The 19,088-nt window shown below is 43.1% G+C and overlaps 1 protein-coding gene across 2 annotated transcripts in view; it reads right to left on the reverse strand.

Annotated features, from left to right (window-relative positions):
* The window catches only part of LOC140728963 (long-chain-fatty-acid--CoA ligase 1-like), a 199,243-nt gene extending 187,116 nt beyond the window's left edge, over positions 1-12,127 (reverse strand). Inside the window, exon 1 of one of the 2 annotated variants that reach the window (XM_073048125.1) lies at positions 12,017-12,127. In XM_073048125.1, coding sequence (XP_072904226.1) covers positions 12,017-12,047 — 31 coding nt within the window. In that variant the 5' untranslated portion in view covers positions 12,048-12,127. Of the gene's footprint in view, positions 1-12,012 lie in introns of both variants that reach the window. The other variant, XM_073048126.1, reaches the window with a different exon arrangement.
* Positions 12,128-19,088: the final 6,961 nt, after the last annotated feature.

A 19,088-nucleotide genomic window follows, 5' to 3' on the forward strand; every position in this document is an offset into this window, starting at 1 on the left:
TGCGCTATTTCCTTCCTGGAACAGCCAGCTGGACTTAAACCCTGGAAATTAAAATAGTACCATTACTTTCTAAATCAACAGAAAAATAATCCTGCCTAATCAAAGTTGAAATCATGCCATAGATTTTAAAAAGGGGACTACAGATAACGAGTCAAGATTATACTAGACCCTAGTGCAAACTCCAAATGACTGTTTGAGTAAAACATCAGGGAGCAATGCAAGGTGGGGCGACTAGAGATCCATTTGATCTGCATTAAAAATAAAATCAGAGTATTTTGAAACACTGCAATAAAAATTCTCTTCTCCAGAGCACATCGATATTTAAATATCTTTGAAGCTCAAAGACATTTTCTTGATTTATTGAAATACATTTAAAGCTTCTTAAAATAATTTAGACATATGATATGGTAATATATCAATAATTTGCATTCAGTACCTACAATGAATAATCATAGGCATTAGTCTAATTCACGGTTTATTAGACTTCATATATCACCTGAAATTTAAGAGTCATTCAAATCCCACTATTGATCCCACTTTGTTCTACTCCCATGAATTGGAATTCATCAAAATAATTTACTGGTTAAGTTAATGAAAAATGACCTTACCAAAGTGCAAATCACATCTAAAAAAGGAAAAGACCAAAGATGTGGTCAAAGGAAACACTTTAATTTCCTTTTGAAGGCAAGGAGGCAAATTACAAGGCAGAGCAAAAATCTTGAAATAATTTCCAGTGCAGATGCAAGGCATCCATCTTGGCAAGGATGAGATAATGCTGATCTTTTTTTATGGCAAAGGACACAAGCTAACGTTCACTGGATTAATGATGAAGGAACAAGAGAAGGAGGCAAGTAAAAAGGAGCAGTAGAGAATCTTTAAAAAGGCAATCTCCTTCTCACAATTCCTCCGACTCCACCGCATCTGCTCTCAGGATGAGGCTTTTCTTTCCAGGACGAAGGAACATGTCTTCCTTTTTTTTAAAAACAAAGGGGCTTCCCTTCCTCCACCATCAACTCTGCTCTCAAACGCATCTCTCCCATTTCCCGCACATCTGCCCTCACCCCATCCACCCGCCACCCCACTTGGGATAGGGTTCCCCTTGTCCTTACCTACCACCCCACCAGCCTCCAGGTCCAACATATAATTCTCCGTAATTTCCGCCACCTCCAACGGGATCCCACTAACAAACACATTTTTCCCTCCCCCCATCTTTCTGCTTTTCGCAGGGATCGCTCCCTACGCGACTCCCTTGTCCACTCGTCCCCCCCCATCCCTTCCCACCGATCTCCCTCCTGGCACTTATCCTTGTAAACGGAACAAGTGCTACACCTGCCCTTACACTTCCTCCCTCACCACCATTCAGGGCCCCAGACAGTCCTTCCAGGTGAGGCGACACTTCACCTGTGAGTCGGCTGGTGTGGTATACTGCGTCCAGTGCTCCCGGTGTGGCCTTTTATATATTGGTGAGACCCGACGCAGACTGGGAGACCATTTCACGGAACACCTACGCTCTGTCCGTCAGACAAAGCAGGATCTCTCAGTGGCCACACATTTTAATTCCACATCCCATTCCCATTCTGATATGTCTATCCATGGCCTCCTCTATTGTCAAAATGAATCCAAACTCAGGTTGGAGGAACAACACCTTATATACCGGCTGGGTAGCCTCCAACCTGATGGCATGAACATTGACTTCTCTAACTTCTGTTAATGCCCCTCCTCCTCTTCTTACCCCATCCCTGACATATTTAGTTGTTTGCCTGTTCTCCATCTCCCTCTGGTGCTCCCCCCCTTTCTTTCTCCTGAGGCCTCCCGTCCCAAGATTCTTTCCCTTCTCCAGCTCTGTATCACTTTCGCCAATCACCTTTCCAGCTCTTAGCTTTATCCCACCCCCTCCGGTCTTCTATCATTTCGCATTTCCCCCTCCCCCCTCTACTTTCAAATCTCTTACTATCTTTCCTTTCGGTTAGTCCTGACGAAGGGTCTCAGCCCGAAACGTCGATAGTGCTTCTCCCTATAGATGCTGCCTAGCCTGCTGTGTTCCACCAGCATTTTGTGTGTGTTGTTAGTAGAGAATCTAAATGGATTTGGTTTCATCAGCAGAATGGAGAACTTAAATTAGAAATTGCAGAGATAGAAGAAACTCCAGATACTGGCTAACTTAGAAATGAACAGAAAGTGAATGCTGCAGAGGTCTAGATTTATCCAGATAAAACGGCAAGGTTAATTGACTACAATATTTCAAAAAGTGAAAGTGAAAGAACAGCAAATACATTGGAGAGAAGCACAAGTGGGAGGATAGTGACAGAATGGAAAGCTCATAAGACCATAAAACATAGGAGCAGAATTAGGCCAATTAGCCCATAGAAAATACCCTTCATCCCTCTCAATCCATTCTCCTGCCTTCTCCCCATAATCTTTGATACCCTGACTGATCAATAACCTTTCAACTTTAACTGTACCCAATGACTTGGCCTCCACAGATTCACCAGATTGACTAAAGGAATTCCTCATCTCTGTTCTAAATGGACATCCTCTATTCTGAGGTTGTTCCCCACTGGTCCTAGACTCCCTACTGTAGGAACATCCTCTCTACATCCGCTCGATCGAGGCCTTTCAATTCAGGGCCCCAGACTGTCCTTCCAGGTGAGGAGACACTTCACCTGTGAGTCAGCTAGTGTGATATACTGCATCCGGTGCTCCTGGTGCAGCTTTCTAATATATTGGTGAGACCTGACGCAGACTGGGAGACCGTTTCGCTGAACACCTACGCTCTGTCCACCAGAGAAAGCAGGATCTCCCAGTGGCCACATATTTTAACTCCACATCCCATTCCCATTCTGATATGTCAATCCATGGCAACCTCTACTGTCAAGATGAAGCCACAATCAGGTTGAAGGAACAACACCTTATATTCCGTCTGGGTAGCCTCCAACCTGATGGCATGAACATTGATTTCTCTAACTTCTGTTAATGCCCTCCTCCCCTTCTTACCCCATCCCTATTTATCTAATTTTCCCCCTTTTTCTTCTCCCTTTCTGTCCCTCTCACAATCACTCCTTGCCTGCTCTCCATCTCTCCCTCTGGTGCTCCCCTCCCCCTTTCTTTCTCCCTAGGCCTCCCATCCCATGATCCTCCCCCTTCTCCAGCTCGTGTCCTTTTTGCCAATCAACTTTCCAGCTCTTAGCTTCATCACTCCCCCTCCAGTCTTCTCCTATCATTTCAGATCTCCCACTCCCACTTTCATATCTCTTACTATCTCTTCTTTCAGTTAGACCTGATGAAGGGTCTCGGCCTGAAACGTCGACTGTACTTCTTCCTATATATGCTGCTTGGCCCACCCAATGCTTTCCACCGGCATTTTGTGTGTGTTGCTTGAATTTCCAGCATCTGCAGATTTCCTTGTGTTTGTCTTTCAATTTTTATTAGGTTTCCACGAGACCCCCCCCCCCAATTCTTCGAAACTCTATCAAGTACAGGCCCCAAGTCATCAAACACCCCCCCCCCCCATACAATAACCCTTTCATTCCCAGGATTATTCTGGTGAATCTCCTCTCCAATACCAGCGCATCCTTTCTCAGATAAGGGGCCCAAAAAACAGCTCACAATACTTAAAGTGTAGTCTGACCAATGCCTTATAAAGTCTCAGCATTACGTCCTTGCTTTTATATTCTAGTCCTCTCAAAATGAATGCCAACATTGCATTTGCCTTCCTTACCTCCACCTTAGCCTGCAAGAAAACCTTCAGGGAATACTTCACGAGGACTCCCAAGTCCCTTTGCACTTTCGATTTCTGAACTTTTTTCCCCATTTAGAAAATAGTCTCCAGGCTTCTGAATTATGATGTAAATTGATAACATTACGATGGCCCTTACATTCCCCAACTCCTCGTCTCTCTCATCAACATGCCTGCTGGATGCTGCTGCAAGTATGTTTTTCTATTGTACCCCTGCACAAGACAACCTAACATTTGATTTTGAACTGAAGTATGTGTTCCGTCAACAGTCCAATATTCTCTTACCCCACTTACGTCTGTTTTTTAAAAAAATTAATTACTTTGGGAGTTCTTTTAACTCGATGGGCACTGATCACAAAATCCTAACAACCAAATTAAAGCCCAGCAGTCTGCAGCTGGATGTACTTTTTTTGTTGGCTTATTCAAAACCCAAGGCCATATAATAAGAGAATAATTGTTCATAGATGGAAATAATTACCATCCATTCTTCAAAGCACAAAACAAAGCACCAGCACGTTAAATCACACAAAAAAAATCTGCAATAATGAATCACTTCATCACAAAATGTTACTCTTTCACAATGCCAACATCCTAAATGCCCCTTTAAATAGTTGCTTGTGAAGCCATTTTAGGACTCATCCAGAACCTAAACCTACCTGATGTGACCCATTTTAAAATCTACATTGGTGACATAGTGAACCGGACCAGCAAGGGCAGGTTTCCTTCCCTACACAATACATGAATCACCTGGGTTTATGATAACCCCGGTACTTACATCATTACAACTACCATAAAGCAAGTTTAATATTTAGTTGCAGATTAATTAAATTTCAATAAGCTGCTTTGATGCGATTTAGATGCAAGTCCCAAAATAGCGTGTGCATTATTGGGACCCACATCCTCCAACTATTCTTAAATACAATTGACAAAAGCATCTGCTCTCCAAACCAATGTACAACTTTTTCTTTAAAAAAAATAATTTTATGATAGTGCACCAGAGAGGGTGCAGAGGAGATTCACCAGGACATTAGCAGCATTGAAAGCTACAAATCAAGTGCTAGAAAAATAGTATAAATATATAATGGAAAGCACAGACATTGTAGGCCAAAGGGGCTGTTTACATTCTATATGACTCTTAAACAGCGTTGTGGGGAACTTACTTCACTTGTCAAAATAGAACACGACCATTGGGCTTATAATTAATTACCTGCTACTACATTAGTCATAGCTCAGCTGCTCCATACAATTAGTAATACTCAACAAAAGACTTACAAGACAGGCAGCAGGGTTAACTAGGCATCTCTTCTTACTGGCTGAGAAGAGAAACTGGAAGGAGTATATATATATTGAACATTTCATTAAGAAGAATATGAAGGATGATTTAAAGGTGCAAGTCGAAAGTCACATTTTCAAACAGTGGCTCAAGAAGCATTAGATTTTAGCTGTTTTGTCATTAAATACCTGGAACCCACTAGCAATATATTTAAAACAAGTATAGAAAACAAAGGAAATATCAGATCTGGCATCATCTGTAGAGAGAGGAACAGTTAATGTTTCAGGTCAAAGACCCTTTATCAGTGTCTTTCGTCAGAAAGGAAAAATACTTAAGTTAGAAATACAGGCGAGTACAGGAGCAAGAATATTTCTTTCATTTGGGTAGCCAAGATCAGCCATTTAGAATTAGTGTTCAGATCCTTCTCTGAACACAAGCAGAGCTTCTCTCAGCTCTCTCTTTTTCCCGTTGTGTATTATACCCAATATGGTCATCAGTTACTGATGCCATTATCAATCATTGCGATACCTCTAAATCAGGGGTTCCTTACCTGGGGTCCACGGCATTAAAAAAAATGTTGGAAACCCCTGCACTAAATTTTAAGTAATGTTACATTGAAACAAACCCTTTGCCCAATGAAGTACTGAAGAAACGTCAACTGTACTCTCTTCCAGAGATGCTGCCTGACCAGCTGAGCTCCTCCAGCATTTTGCGTGTGTTGCTTTAGATTTCCAGAATCTGCTGATTTTTTTTGTTGTTGTGTTTCTGAATCTGCACTGACCATCAACCACACGCTTACAGTTAAAGGGCAAAGCAGATGTTGGCCAAGACATCGCACAATCATGAGAGAGGCAGGAGGGATTTACTTATGCTTCCAATCCATATGATGTTACTGTCATTAACTGCCTAAAAACTGGACAGCATTCTGTAATGTGTACCAAACAGATGCTTCATTTAATGCTGATGCCCAATTAGCAGATCTGCCCCCCCCCCAAAAAAAAAATCAAAGTTTTTCCCCTGGTCTGACATTTCAATAGACAACCCATGCGATTCTCAACTGTGGCTGCCCGAAGTGGTAACCTGCAGGGGGTTGGGAAATGTTTTGAAGCCTTCAGGTAGAAAACCCATGATAAGAGTAACTGTAGGAAGAGGATGGCATGGTGAAGGGGGTATATGGGACACCATATCTACGACTTCAACCAGAATAGGCACAATCATAATGAAATGTGCACAAAATAGTTCATACAATTTCGTGCACAGTAAACATTAAAGTTTTTTTATTTACATATATTGATTCCACAATCTATAGGATGCACTTTCAAGGACTTTACAACTCATGCCTTAATTTTTTATTTGCACAAGTTTGTCTTATTTTGCACAATGGTTGGTTGCCAGTCTTTGTAAGTAGTTTTTCATTGATTCTATTGTATTTTTGTTTTTCAATGAATGCTTGCAAGAAAATGAATCTCAAGGTCAATATGGTGACATACTTGTACCTTGATAAGAAGTTTACTCTGATACTTTGAGGTGCTACTAAATCCATTTCCAGGCAAACTACTCTAATGCTCTCCTTACCATTTTTCTAAATATAACAATAATTTCCTAGTGGATTTATTAACATGCTTCATCTTTAATTCCCTGAGTTTTCATTAATCAAATAAATTTTAAAACATCCATTAGAGTTTACTTAATGAACCCATTGTATGAAACCTGGAGATCTTTAGTTAGGTCATCTCCCTTTATCAGTCCAGACCATACAGTCTTTTCTGATCAGCTTCCCAGAATAACACTTAACAACTAGATTACAATCATAACTCCGGAGTGGGAAACAAGTGTTTGTGCACAGCGAGAGCAGGAGAAGGCAAGGAAAAAAATGTCAGCCAACTATGGTCAGAGAAGTAATGTTGTTTATGCAATGTACCGTATACCCTTGGGATCCAATTAATGAATCTGTATCAGTAGTTGAAAGCAGGCCAGTGAGAAAGCAATATTCGCTTTAATCAGCCAGACATTTGAGTGCTACTACCTTTCAAAAGCATCAATTGATTCTGCAAGATCGTTCCAGTGTAACAATTGTAAACGTATGACCAAGTTTCCAATCACAAACAAGAGAAAAGCTGCAGATGCTGGAAATCCAAGCAACACACACAAAATGCTGGAGGAACTCAGTAGGCCAGGCAGCATCTATGGAAAAGAGTACAGTCGATGTTTTGGGCTGAGACCCTTCAGCAGGGCTGGAGAAAAAAAAGGGGTAGATTTAAAAAGTGGGGGGTGGGGAGGGAAAAACACAAGGTGATAGGTGAAACCTGAAGGGGAGGGATGAAGTAAAGAGCTGGGAAGTTGATTAGTGAAGAAATACAGGGCTGGAGAAGGGGGGGGAGTCTGATAGAAGAGGAGAGAAGGCATGGAAGAAAAGGGGGAGGAGCAGCAGAGGGAAGCGATGGGTGGGCAAGGAGATAAGGTGAGAGGTGGAAAAGGGAAAGGGGGGTGTAGGGCATTACCAGAAGTTAGAGAAACTGACATCGGGTCTCACCAATTTACAGGAGGCCACACCAGGAGCACTGGACACAGTAAATGATCCCGAAAGACTCTCAGGTGAAGTGTCTCCTCACCTGGAAGGACTGTTTGGGGCCCTGAATGGTAGTGGAGGAGGTGGTACTGTAGGACCTGTTCTGCTTGCAAGGATAAGTGCCAGGAGGGAGAGCAGTGGGGAAGGATGAATGGACAAGGGAGTAGCGTAGGGACTGTCCACTATGGTAGAATGCATCCAAATATAAAATAGAAACCAGAGAGGAGAATGAGATATACACACAAAATGCTGGTGGAACACAGCAGGCCAGGCAGCATCTATAAGGAGAAGCACTGTTGCCGTTTCCAGCCGAGGACCCTTCGTCAGGACTAACTGAAAGGAAAGATAGTAAGAGATTTGAAAGTAGGAGGGAGGGAGGGGAAAATGTGAAATGATAGAAGACCGGAGGGGGTGGGTGAAGCTGAGAGCCAGAAAGGTGATTGGCAAAAGGGGTACAGAGCTGGAGAAGGGAAAAGATCATGGGACGGGAGGCCTAGGGAGAAAGAAAAGGAGGAGGGGAGCACCAGAGGGAGATGGAGAACAGGCAGAGTGATGGGCAGAGAGAGAAGAAAAACTAAATATATCAGGGTTGGGGTAAGAAGGGGAGGGGCATTAACGGAAGTTAGAGAAGTCAGTGTTCATGCCATCAGGTTGGAGGCTACCCAGCCGGTATAATAAGGTATTGTTCCTCCAACCTGAGTGTGGATTCATCTTGACAGTAGAGGAGGCAATGGATAGACATATCAGAATGGGAATGGGACGTGTAATTAAATGTGTGGCCACTGGGAGATCCTGCTTTCTCTGACGGACAGAGCGTAGGTGTTCAGCGAAACGGTCTCCCAGTCTGCGTCGGGTCTCACCAATATATAAAAGGCCACACCGGGGGCACCGACGCAGTATACCACACCAGCCGACTCACAGGTGAAGTGTCGCCTCACCTGGAAGGACTGTCTGGGGCCCTAAATGGTAGTGAGGGAGGAAGTGATAAGGGCAGGTGTAGCACTTGTTCCGTTTCAAGGAAAAGTGCCGGGAGGGAGATCAGTGGGAAGGGATGGGGGGGGGGGGGGACGAGTGGACAAGGGAGTCGGGTAGGGAGCGACCCCTGCGGAAAGCAGAAGGGGGGGGGGGGGGAGTGAAAGATGTGCTTGGTAGTGTGATCCCGTTGGAGGTGGTGGAAGTTACAGAGAATTATACGTGGGATCTGGAGGCTGGTGGGGTGGTAGGTGAGGACAAGGGGAACCCTATCCCGAGTGGGGTGGTGGGCGGATGGGGTGAGGGCAGATGTGCGGGAAATGGGAGAGATGCGTTTGAGAGCAGAGTTGATGGTGGAAGAAGGGAAGCCCCTTTGTTTAAAAAAGGAAGACATCTCCTTCGTCCTGGAATGAAAAGCCTCATCCTGAGAGCAGATGCGGCGGAGACGGAGGAATTGTGAGAAGGGGATAGCATTTTTGCAAGAGACAGGGTGGGAAGAGGAATAGTCCAGGTAGCTGTGAGAGTCTGTAGGCTTATAGTAGATATCAGTAGATAGGCCGTCTCCAGAGATGGAGACAGAAAGATCAAGGGGAGGGAGGTGTCAGAAATAGACCAGGTAAATTTGAGGGCAGGGTGAAAGTTGGAGGCAAAGTTAATGAAGTCAACGAGCTCAGCATGCATGCAGAAGACAGCGCCAATGCAGTTGTCGATGTAGCGAAGGAAAAGAGGGGGACGGATACCCGTATAGGCTTGGAACATGGATTGTTCCACAAAGCCAACAAAAAGGCAGGCATAACTGGGACCCATGCGGGTGCCCATGGCTACACCTTTGGTTTGGAGGAGCAAAGGAGCAATTATTGAGAGTAAGAACTAATTCCGCTAGATGGAGGAGAGTGGTGGTAGAGGGGAACTGGTTAGGTCTGGAATCCAAAAAGAAGCGGAGAGCTTTGAGACCTTCCTGGTGGGGATGGAGTTATATAGGGATTGGACGTCCATGGTGAAAATAAGACGGTGGGGGCCAGGGAACTTAAAATCGTTGAAAAAATGCAAAGCGTGAGAAGTGTCATGAACAGAGGTGGGAAGGGATTGAACAAGGGGGGATAAAACAGTGTCAAGGCATGCAGAAATGAGTTCGGTGGGGCAGGAGCAAGCTGAGACAATGGGTCTACCAGGACAGGCAGGTTTGTGGATCTTGGGTAGGAGGTAAAAACGGGAAGTGCGGGGTGTGGGAACTATGAGGTTGGTAGCAGTCTTGGGTAGGAGGTAGAAACGAGAAGTGCGGGGTGTGGGAGAATGAAATTGCTGTTTGGCATGAGATTTCCCTAGGGTATGATCTTGCTGTTCGCCTTCCCAATAGCAACGTCATACCTTTCTTGAGCATAAACATGTCAGGATCATTTGTGCACTTTGGACAAGAGCATTCAGCAATTTTCAAATCAAGGAAGATCTTTGATTTACAATCTGACAACTCATTCAAAAGAGTAGCACAGATTTTTTTTTTAAAATCTTAATCCTATTTTTTCCAAGCTGATTTTCCACTAAAGTTTCAAATTTGCTTGAAATTTTTTTTTTTTAACTCAGAGAAATTAAGCATTTGCTGTTTATGACACTTATATTTGAGGGTAGTTAATTAATATGCATTTCAAAGTCTCCAGTTTTTCTTTAGTGCATATTTGATATTCCTTTTCATCGCAGGCATCCCTGAGCAGAAAAAGCAATGAAGTTTTCTATTCCGTATAGCGCTTTGTGCCTTGCCTCTTGCCTTCAATCTGCCAACCTCTTCTGTTACTGCAGAATAAAATCGGCATAAAATTCTACATATATCATCTCGTGCTCAGTTTCCTGATCTCTTGAGAGTCTATAAACACTTTAAAATGCTCCTACCCGAGTACAAAGCCTTCTAGTTCTTTATCAGGTTCAACTGTATACACATAAACCACCAAACTATGTTTCTCTGGACCAAGGTGCACAACAGAGCATATCTAACCACACACATAACACTAAATAATATTACAAGTAAACAATATAACACACTTCATACACTATAAGACCGTATGAGGAGATCCATGTGGCAGGGAGCTCAATAGTTTTAACAGCCTGGGAGAAGAAACTACCTCCCATCCTTAGAGTTCCTGTCTTACTGGTACGATACCGCCTGCCAGATGGTGGGGGTAAAAGAGATTGCTGGAGGGAGGAATTCTCCCTCCATTCTCCACCCACCATTCTCCAGGTGGGTCAGACAGACTGGAGTACAGAGGATATCTCATCAACAGTGGTCTGATCTCAGCAATAAGCACACTGGAAAAGGTCCAATGTAACAAGAAGATGCGATTTAATCACTCCCACACTCCCCAACCTTGCACCTTGCCCCACTTCAGCACTGTTTACTGTGACTTCTACTGCCTGGACTTGTGTGTTATTTAGGATTTTCTTCCAAGTAAAAAATACCAGTTTCAGGCCAACACATCCCAATTTTATTCTGACAGCATATATGACAGATAAATCCTGCATCTGCTAATATAACTTCGCATCTTTCTAAATCGCCTGGTGACACATATTGCCTGTAAGGAGTTTTACCACATTTTAGTGCTCCTTATTAAAACAACAACTTTTCCCTTCTACAGACGAACGGTGCAGTCCGGTACCAATATTTCTCGTCGAGACGCTTATCATTTAACTTCTATGAGCAGTCAAAAGCAGTATAAAGAATTACAGGTACTGGAAAACAAACATTAAATACCTGAATTAACTGCATGATTTTATTTCATATTAAAGCTAGAGGTCCGCTATTGCATGTTTAATGAGTGCAAAGTTACATTAGGCAGACTTTTCAAGTTTAAACAAATGTCAGCACGCTCTGATGTAGGAACACTCAACCACAGTCAATGAAGTTGGATTCCACAACAGGAGTGAATTAATGTTTCCTTGGACGAATGAGGTTTTCTCGCCCTCGGCCTATTTAATTACTGAGCACTCCGCAGTTAAAGACGTCCATGATGCCGAGACCATCTTTACTAACCCGGTGCCAGTAATGCTGGCGATGAAATGATATCAATCATGTGTGAAGACGCCCAGGCGGTAGATAACAACAAGCCACCCTTATCTAATTACGCCCTCGGCAAGGGCAGACATCTTACCACGTTGTTAGAGAAGCTTTTTGAACAAAGAGAAACATTTATTTACTTCACATTCTGACTCCCCACCCGATTTCCTATCGGACACACACAGTTAACAATCCTCTCAGATCCCAACGTCACAACCCTCCTCCATCGAGCGGCCGGGCACATGCGCAGGTTGCAGCAGCCGGTTCGGTACCAGACCGATCACACAACGGAGAGTGCCGCAAGAAAGAGCAGACCCCCTCTCCCTACTCCTTTACCCCCTCTCGCCACCCCCCCACCACCACCACCACCACCACCACGCCTTCCAGAACTTCCACCTCGAAAAAATAAATACACATACAGACCTGCTGATCCCTCATAGAAGCACTGCAGCATCTAAACCATGTGGCTCCACGTTAGGGCTCACCCGATTGAATTTACCGATCTTCCACGCAGTTGCAGCCAATCGTTTTCGCTGCCCGTTCGCTGAAAGAACGAACCGCGCGGTCCTAAAGTCCGACCGCTTCGTGGGACAGTGTTTTTTATGTATCACTTTGCTCATCTCCCCCACCCCCCCCAAGTCAAGCCACTGAAACTTATATTTCAAGAACATTACATTCCCTTTTTTAAATCATTATGAGGACGAGGCAGGAGTCGAACTTTTAATATATTTTTTATTTGACTTAACAAATTAAAAATTTACAGAAAATATTAATGTTACCTAGTACGAATTTTGGGGCAAATAATATATAGCTCTTCACTTTAACATAAGACTATCACGAGTACAACACAGTTGGTACCAGAGAGAATGCAAATTGGGGTAGGGTTTGGGGAACATTGTAACAAAGGTCGCTAGATGATGTGGAAAAGAAGGGGAGAGGGTAGATAGAGCCAGATTGGGGGGGGGGGGGGGGAGAGCTTATAAACAATAAGTGGAAACACATAAGGGAGGGATGATGGACAGATGGAACCAGGTGTGGGAGGGCACAGGAAGCACAGCGGTGTGATGGGGCATCCAAGCTGGAGTCGGTGCTGACCCCAGTGTTTGCTTAGCGGAAGACAAACTGTATTGTGCTCAGCTGCAGGCTGCTGAAACATTCAAGGACTCAGGTCTTGGACAATATATTTTTTGTGTGACTGTATATTACTGATATCTTTTATGTGCTATATGTGGTGGCTGTTGGCACTGTGCTTTGTACCTTTGCCCAGAGTAATGCTGTTCTGTTTGGCTGTATACATTGTTATTCACATATGGTCGAATGACAATTAAACTTGAACTTGGAAGGTGATCAAGTAAGAACCCCAGGTCTGTGGGTAATAAGCAGAGTGAGAGAATCTGGGTGAACTGATGGGAGTGGGAAAGGAACACAGTCCACATCAGTTCCCCTTGTTTATTTTCCCACCACACCACCACACCCCCACCCCCGCCATCCCCAACCTCACCCCCAATGCGCCTGCGATTAATCACTTTCCTCCAGCTGGTTCCTGGGGTGCCTCGAAAACCAGCAGGTTTAAAATTGATCCTCTCAATGCCACCTCCAAGAATACTAACTGTTGAAGTGATTTCATGTGTCAAAGAAACGGGATAAGGTGATACTTGTCTTTGCAAAATGCCCAACCCTTGGGTTGCTGTATGGAACAAAACATGTGACTTTATTATGTTGTTTCAAATCACATAATAACCTGTGTTTCATATCACTTTTGAGAGAGGAACGATCTCAGAGTCTCATGGTAAAGGCCTGTCTCAGTCCTCCAGACCTATGTGTTATAGTTGCATATTTTCCCTGTGACCATGCAGGTTTCTCCTACATAGCAGGTTAAACTAATTGCCAAGACTATATTGCACCTAATACATGTGAGTATGAATACAATGAATCAGAATCATTTAAAACCGCTGGTATATATCGTGAAACTTGTTGTCCTTGCAGCAGCAGTACAATGCTATACATAATAGAGGAAGACTGTGGAATTACAGTAAGTACCGTATATATTTGTATATATACATTAAATAGTTAAATAAGTTATACAAAAATAAAAATGAAAAAGTACTGAGTAGTGTTCATGGGTTCAATGCCCATTCAGGAATCGGATGGCAGAGGGAAAGAAGCTGTTCCTGAATCATTAAGTGTGTGTCTTCAGACTTCTGTACCTCCTTCCTGATGGTAGCAATGAGAAGAGGGCACATCCTGGGTGATGAGAGTCCTTAATGATGGATGCTGCCTTTCTAAAGCATTGCTCCTTGAAGATGTCCTGGAACTGGCGGGGAGGTGTTTTTTACGTTCTCCCCATGATTGCGTGGGCTTTCTCCGGTATCCTCCAACAGTCCAAGGTCATGCTAGTTGGTAAGTTAATTGGTCATTATAAATTATCCCATGATTAGGCTAGGATTAAAATCTGGGGATTGGTGGGCAAAGTGGCTCAAAGAGCTGGCAGGGCCTATTCTGCTCTGTAGCTCAATAATAATCAAAAAAATAATAGTAATAGTTCAAAGGCTAGTGCCCATGATGGAGCTAACTACATTTACAGCTCTCTGCAGCTTATTTTGATGCTGTGCAGTAGCCCGCCTCCCCACCCAACCATACCAGTAATGCAGCCAGTTAGAATGCTCTCCACAATAAGTGGGAATCAATGTGCCTGCAAAAGAGAAAAATTGCAGGAAAATGAGAGAATGGGCTTGCCCTGGAAAACAACATGCACCCAACTGGCTCCCTTCTATCTTCTAATGAAATATAAATTAAAATTGCTTGAATGTATCACCGTGGCATGAATCACAAAAATGTTACTCAGCCAACAAAAGTTTGGAAATCTTTCAACATAAAAAGCCAAGCTACCATAAATCATCTCTGTGTGAACACTATTTTCTGCTCATTATTGCCACCGGTGCACCAGTTTGCAATCATTGGCCAATTGTTGCCAGCCGTTAGTACTTTTATTAAGTGTTCAGGAAGTGTTGGGTTTCAATTGTACAAAAGGGGTTTGAATGTTCCACATATTAGCAAGATGACAGTCATCCCTGCCTCTGGGTTGCACGCGGAGTTGGTTTTAGACAGCCCCGAATCAGTCTGTTGTATCAGCATAAAACTTAACCTATCTGAACTTTATTTGAAGATAAGGGAAGAAAGCAAAATATCCTGAGTGTGTTTTCTGGAGTTATGCGAATATAGCAGATACTAATTCAATCAGGAACCAGTCTTCCATTCTTATTGTACTTTGCAAGCAGTAAATTGAAGTTAAATTGCCCACAGACTAAGAGATGTCATTTGCAAAATGGTGATCTTGAGACATTTCCATCTGTATCAGCCAAACATGTACATAATTGTAAAGTTTAGGGGAGCTTGCAATTAGCAAAGGTGTTTGAACACTCAGGGGTGTAGATATGTACAAAGGAACCATTTGTCCATCCAAACTATTGAAATAAACAATACCATTGTAAATATTGAAATCGTATTGAATCGCCTTTTACTTTTAATCCTATAGGTATAAAAATCTGATGTACATTGAGTTTGTGGGACTATACCGAGCAAATCCAAGGGAACATCTGTTTGTCATGATGAATAGCTACATATTCTCCAGTGACTTTGTCACAGTCACAACAGTATGACAAGTGGAAAAAGTGACATACTGGTGGATAGAGTGCAGTGAGGAATAAAGATAAAGATTTGCTTTATTTGTCACATGTACATCGAACCAGGTTCCTTAAGGTTGCTACATTCAGAGGTGGTGGTGGGGACAAGCTCCCCCCTATTAAATGCCCCCAATGGCATGCGCCTCAAGTGGCCTCTTGTTCTCCATATTGTACTGCTTTGGCCTGCATATCACAGACAGCTAGGACGCATTATCCATGGTCTACCCTGACCAACGAAGGCCTCACTTCAAACATAGAGTGAAATGTGTCATTTACATCAACAACCCACACAGTCCAAGGGCGTGCTGGGGGCTGCCCGCAGTTGCTGCCACACAACTTACTAACCTTGACTTTGGAGTGTGGAAGAGCAATGAAGCTCCCAGAGGAAACCCACATGGTCATGGGGACAACGTGCTAACTCATTACAGACAGCAACAGGAACTGAACCCTTTTTGCGATCACTGCCACCGTAAAGTGTTATGCTAACATACAGCTCGCTACTATCAAGCTGCCCCACCACTGCCGAGCTTCCCCAATAATACCGGGCCCCTGAATTTCTTTTACAGAAAGTAAATAAAGCTTTGCTCATTTATCTGATCAGGGAATGCTTGGTTGTTGCTGACGAATTCCTGAAAATATCACTAATTCACAGGACAAATCATTCAGTCTTAATAATCATGAATATAACAGACACTGATAAATGTAGATAGACACTGTTGTTTACTAGCCAACATGCCTTCTATTGGAAACTGCAGTGTTAATGATGTACATGCACTCATAAATACCAGCTGAAGTTTCTTAAGCCCAAAAATAGCTTTCAGAACTCTTGCTGAAATTCAAAATACAGCAACATGCTGTGATTCCATGTTACTGTAAGAATGCAATCAGATTGTACTGGGATCTGAGAAATTCTGGTGCTTCAGAAATATGACTTGGCCAATAAAATAAATTCCCGTTACAAGTAGATTATTGGGTTCAGGTGCTTTTAAGATAGGGAGTGATTGAAGATTGGAATGCACTATCTGAAGAGGTGATGGAGGCAGAGACTCTCATAACAAGACAAGACTTGAATCATAAGAGCAAAGAAGGCTGTGGGCCTAACATGGTAATGTAGATAGATAGATAGATAGATACTTTATTCATCCCCATGGGGAAATTCAACTTTTTTTCCAATGTCCCATACACTTGTTGTAGCAAAACTAATTACATACAATACTTAACTCAGTAAAAAAAATATGATATGCATCTAAATCACTATCTCAAAAAGCATTAATAATAGCTTTTAAAAAGTTCTAAGTCCTGGCGGTAGAATTGTAAAGCCTAATGGCATTGGGGAGTATTGACCTCTTCATCCTGTCTGAGGAGCATTGCATCGATAGTAACCTGTCGCTGAAACTGCTTCTCTGTCTCTGGATGGTGCTATGTAGAGGATGTTCAGAGTTATCCATAATTGACCATAGCCTACTCAGCGCCCTTCGCTCAGCTACCGATGTTAAACTCTCCAGTACTTTGCCCACGACAGAGCCTGCCTTCCTTACCAGCTTATTAAGACGTGAGGCGTCCCTCTTCTTAATGCTGCCTCCCCAACACGCCACCACAAAGAAGAGGGCGCTCTCCACAACTGACCTATAGAACATCTTCAGCATCTCACTACAGACATTGAATGACGCCAACCTTCTAAGGAAGTACAGTCGACTCTGTGCCTTCCTGCACAAGGCATCTGTGTTGGCAGTCCAGTCTAGCTTCTCGTCTAACTGTACTCCCAGATACTTGTAGGTCTTAACCTGCTCCACACATTCTCCATTAATGATCACTGGCTCCATATGAGGCCTAGATCTCCTAAAGTCCACCACCATCTCCTTGGTCTTGGTGATATTGAGACGCAGGTAGTTTGAGTCGACAGATGATTTGGCCTAGTAGGCTGAAGGGCCTTTGATCACTTTGTACTAAAGTAGACTTTGTTTCTAATTGTTTCATTTCCTCGAAAAATTGTGTTTAATTTCCTTGTATGTTCTCCTTGTGAATACCACTTCTATGATACAATGGTAGTGTAGGGGGTTAGCACACGCCCTACAGTACCAGTAACACAGGTTCAATTCCCAACACTGTCTGTAAGGAGTTCTCCTTGTGACTGTGTGGGTTTCCTCCAGGTGCTCCAGTTTTCTCCCACAGTCCAAAAAAGTCCCCGCTTTTCTTTTCTCCCAGCCTCTCCTCAGCATCTACAACCTGATTCTTGTGTTGTTTTCGTATATCTCCCCACTGCCCAATCCAGAATCACTAGCCTATCTTTATTTGACCACAGCGTGATCAACTAACATAAAAGAATAAAATTTATACTAGTGTAAAATTCCAAATATTTCTGTTTATATGTCTATATCCTTTCCAGATACATTGGAAATTTCTCAGAAATGACGGTCCGACTGCTCCAAGAACACAGAATTTTGGCCGCACATAAGCCAACAGCAACATTGAGGAGAGTATTTTGCAGGCCCAAAAAAATGAACCAAGCTATTAGACAAGACCAATGTGGTCTACAAAATCCAATGCAGGGACTGCAGCAAATATTACGTCAGCCCCAAACTGGGAGAAAACTATCCACTAGGACCCATGAACATAACAGGCTGTGAAGCGGCACAGACAAATCTAGCCTCTACTTGTGAAGATCAAGAAGGTTAAAAATTCGTCTGGGCATCAGTGGTGCAAGCAAACACGCGGCAAGCAAGAGAATTCCTAGAAGCATGGTTTTCTGCCAACAATTCTGTAAACGGACACGTAGACCTTGATCCAACTTCTGAGCCAATACGGGCAAATTTCCAGACCACAGCGCAAAAACTTCACCCTACAGCCAATCAGTGACAAGACTTCCTCCCTACATCACAATTGAGTTTCCATAATGACGACCAATCAGCTGATTGATAAGTATATAAAGGCCAGGCATTTGGAGGACACACCACAATTAACAGGGCACTGATGATGTCTCCTCGTATGGTGATGAAACAAGTAAATTGTCAAGATTTGAGAACAACTCAACCCAGCCATTGTACCATTGACCACACAAGCTACACTTCTTCCAAATTATTTCCTATCTATATAACTATATCCATATCTATCTAAAGTATATCGATGTATAGATATCAAAACATATATAACAATTCATTTGAAAATATTCACATTTATATCTGTATTGGTGAAGAACTTTGGAAGACCACGTTCATCCCAAGGCCTTACAAAAGTTGCCTGCAGTTTTAGCAGCTCCTTCTCCAGTTACACTGTGTCATAGCACCCACCAATCCTTTCAAAGGGAAAGAAAACAGACGAGGAGAAAAGAGTGAAGAAAATATTGGAAAGAGAGCTGTAGAGAAATCAGAACAAAGGGAGCTCGGACAGCTGGAGAAACAATGTCATGTAGCAGGAGAGGTAGGTAGGGCTGAGGGCAGATCTCCCAGTGAAATCCTGCATAATCCCACCGGAGACTGAATAATGTAAAGAGAGACCTTGCTGGCTCACACAGCTTCCTGGTGTGATGATTCTGACGTACACACCTGTTAACCTTTTCCTGACAAAAAAAATTGCAAAACCCTTTGGCTCATAAGCTTGGCAGCAGTTCATTGCTCGAAACATGATACAGAGAAGCAGCAGCAACTTACAAGCCATATCCAAAATCTGGCTCCATTGATGTCAGTGGTTGGAAATTTCTGAGAGGAAACCATGCATCTTCTTTTCCTTAGACAGTCCCTTGCGATCTAGCTACTAAACTTTTCCTCCAGGAGTTCCTCCAGCATTTTGTGTGTGAAACATTTCACTAATACCGC

Source organism: Hemitrygon akajei, chromosome 6, assembly GCF_048418815.1.
Source record: "Hemitrygon akajei chromosome 6, sHemAka1.3, whole genome shotgun sequence".
Classification (NCBI taxonomy): domain Eukaryota; kingdom Metazoa; phylum Chordata; class Chondrichthyes; order Myliobatiformes; family Dasyatidae; genus Hemitrygon; species Hemitrygon akajei.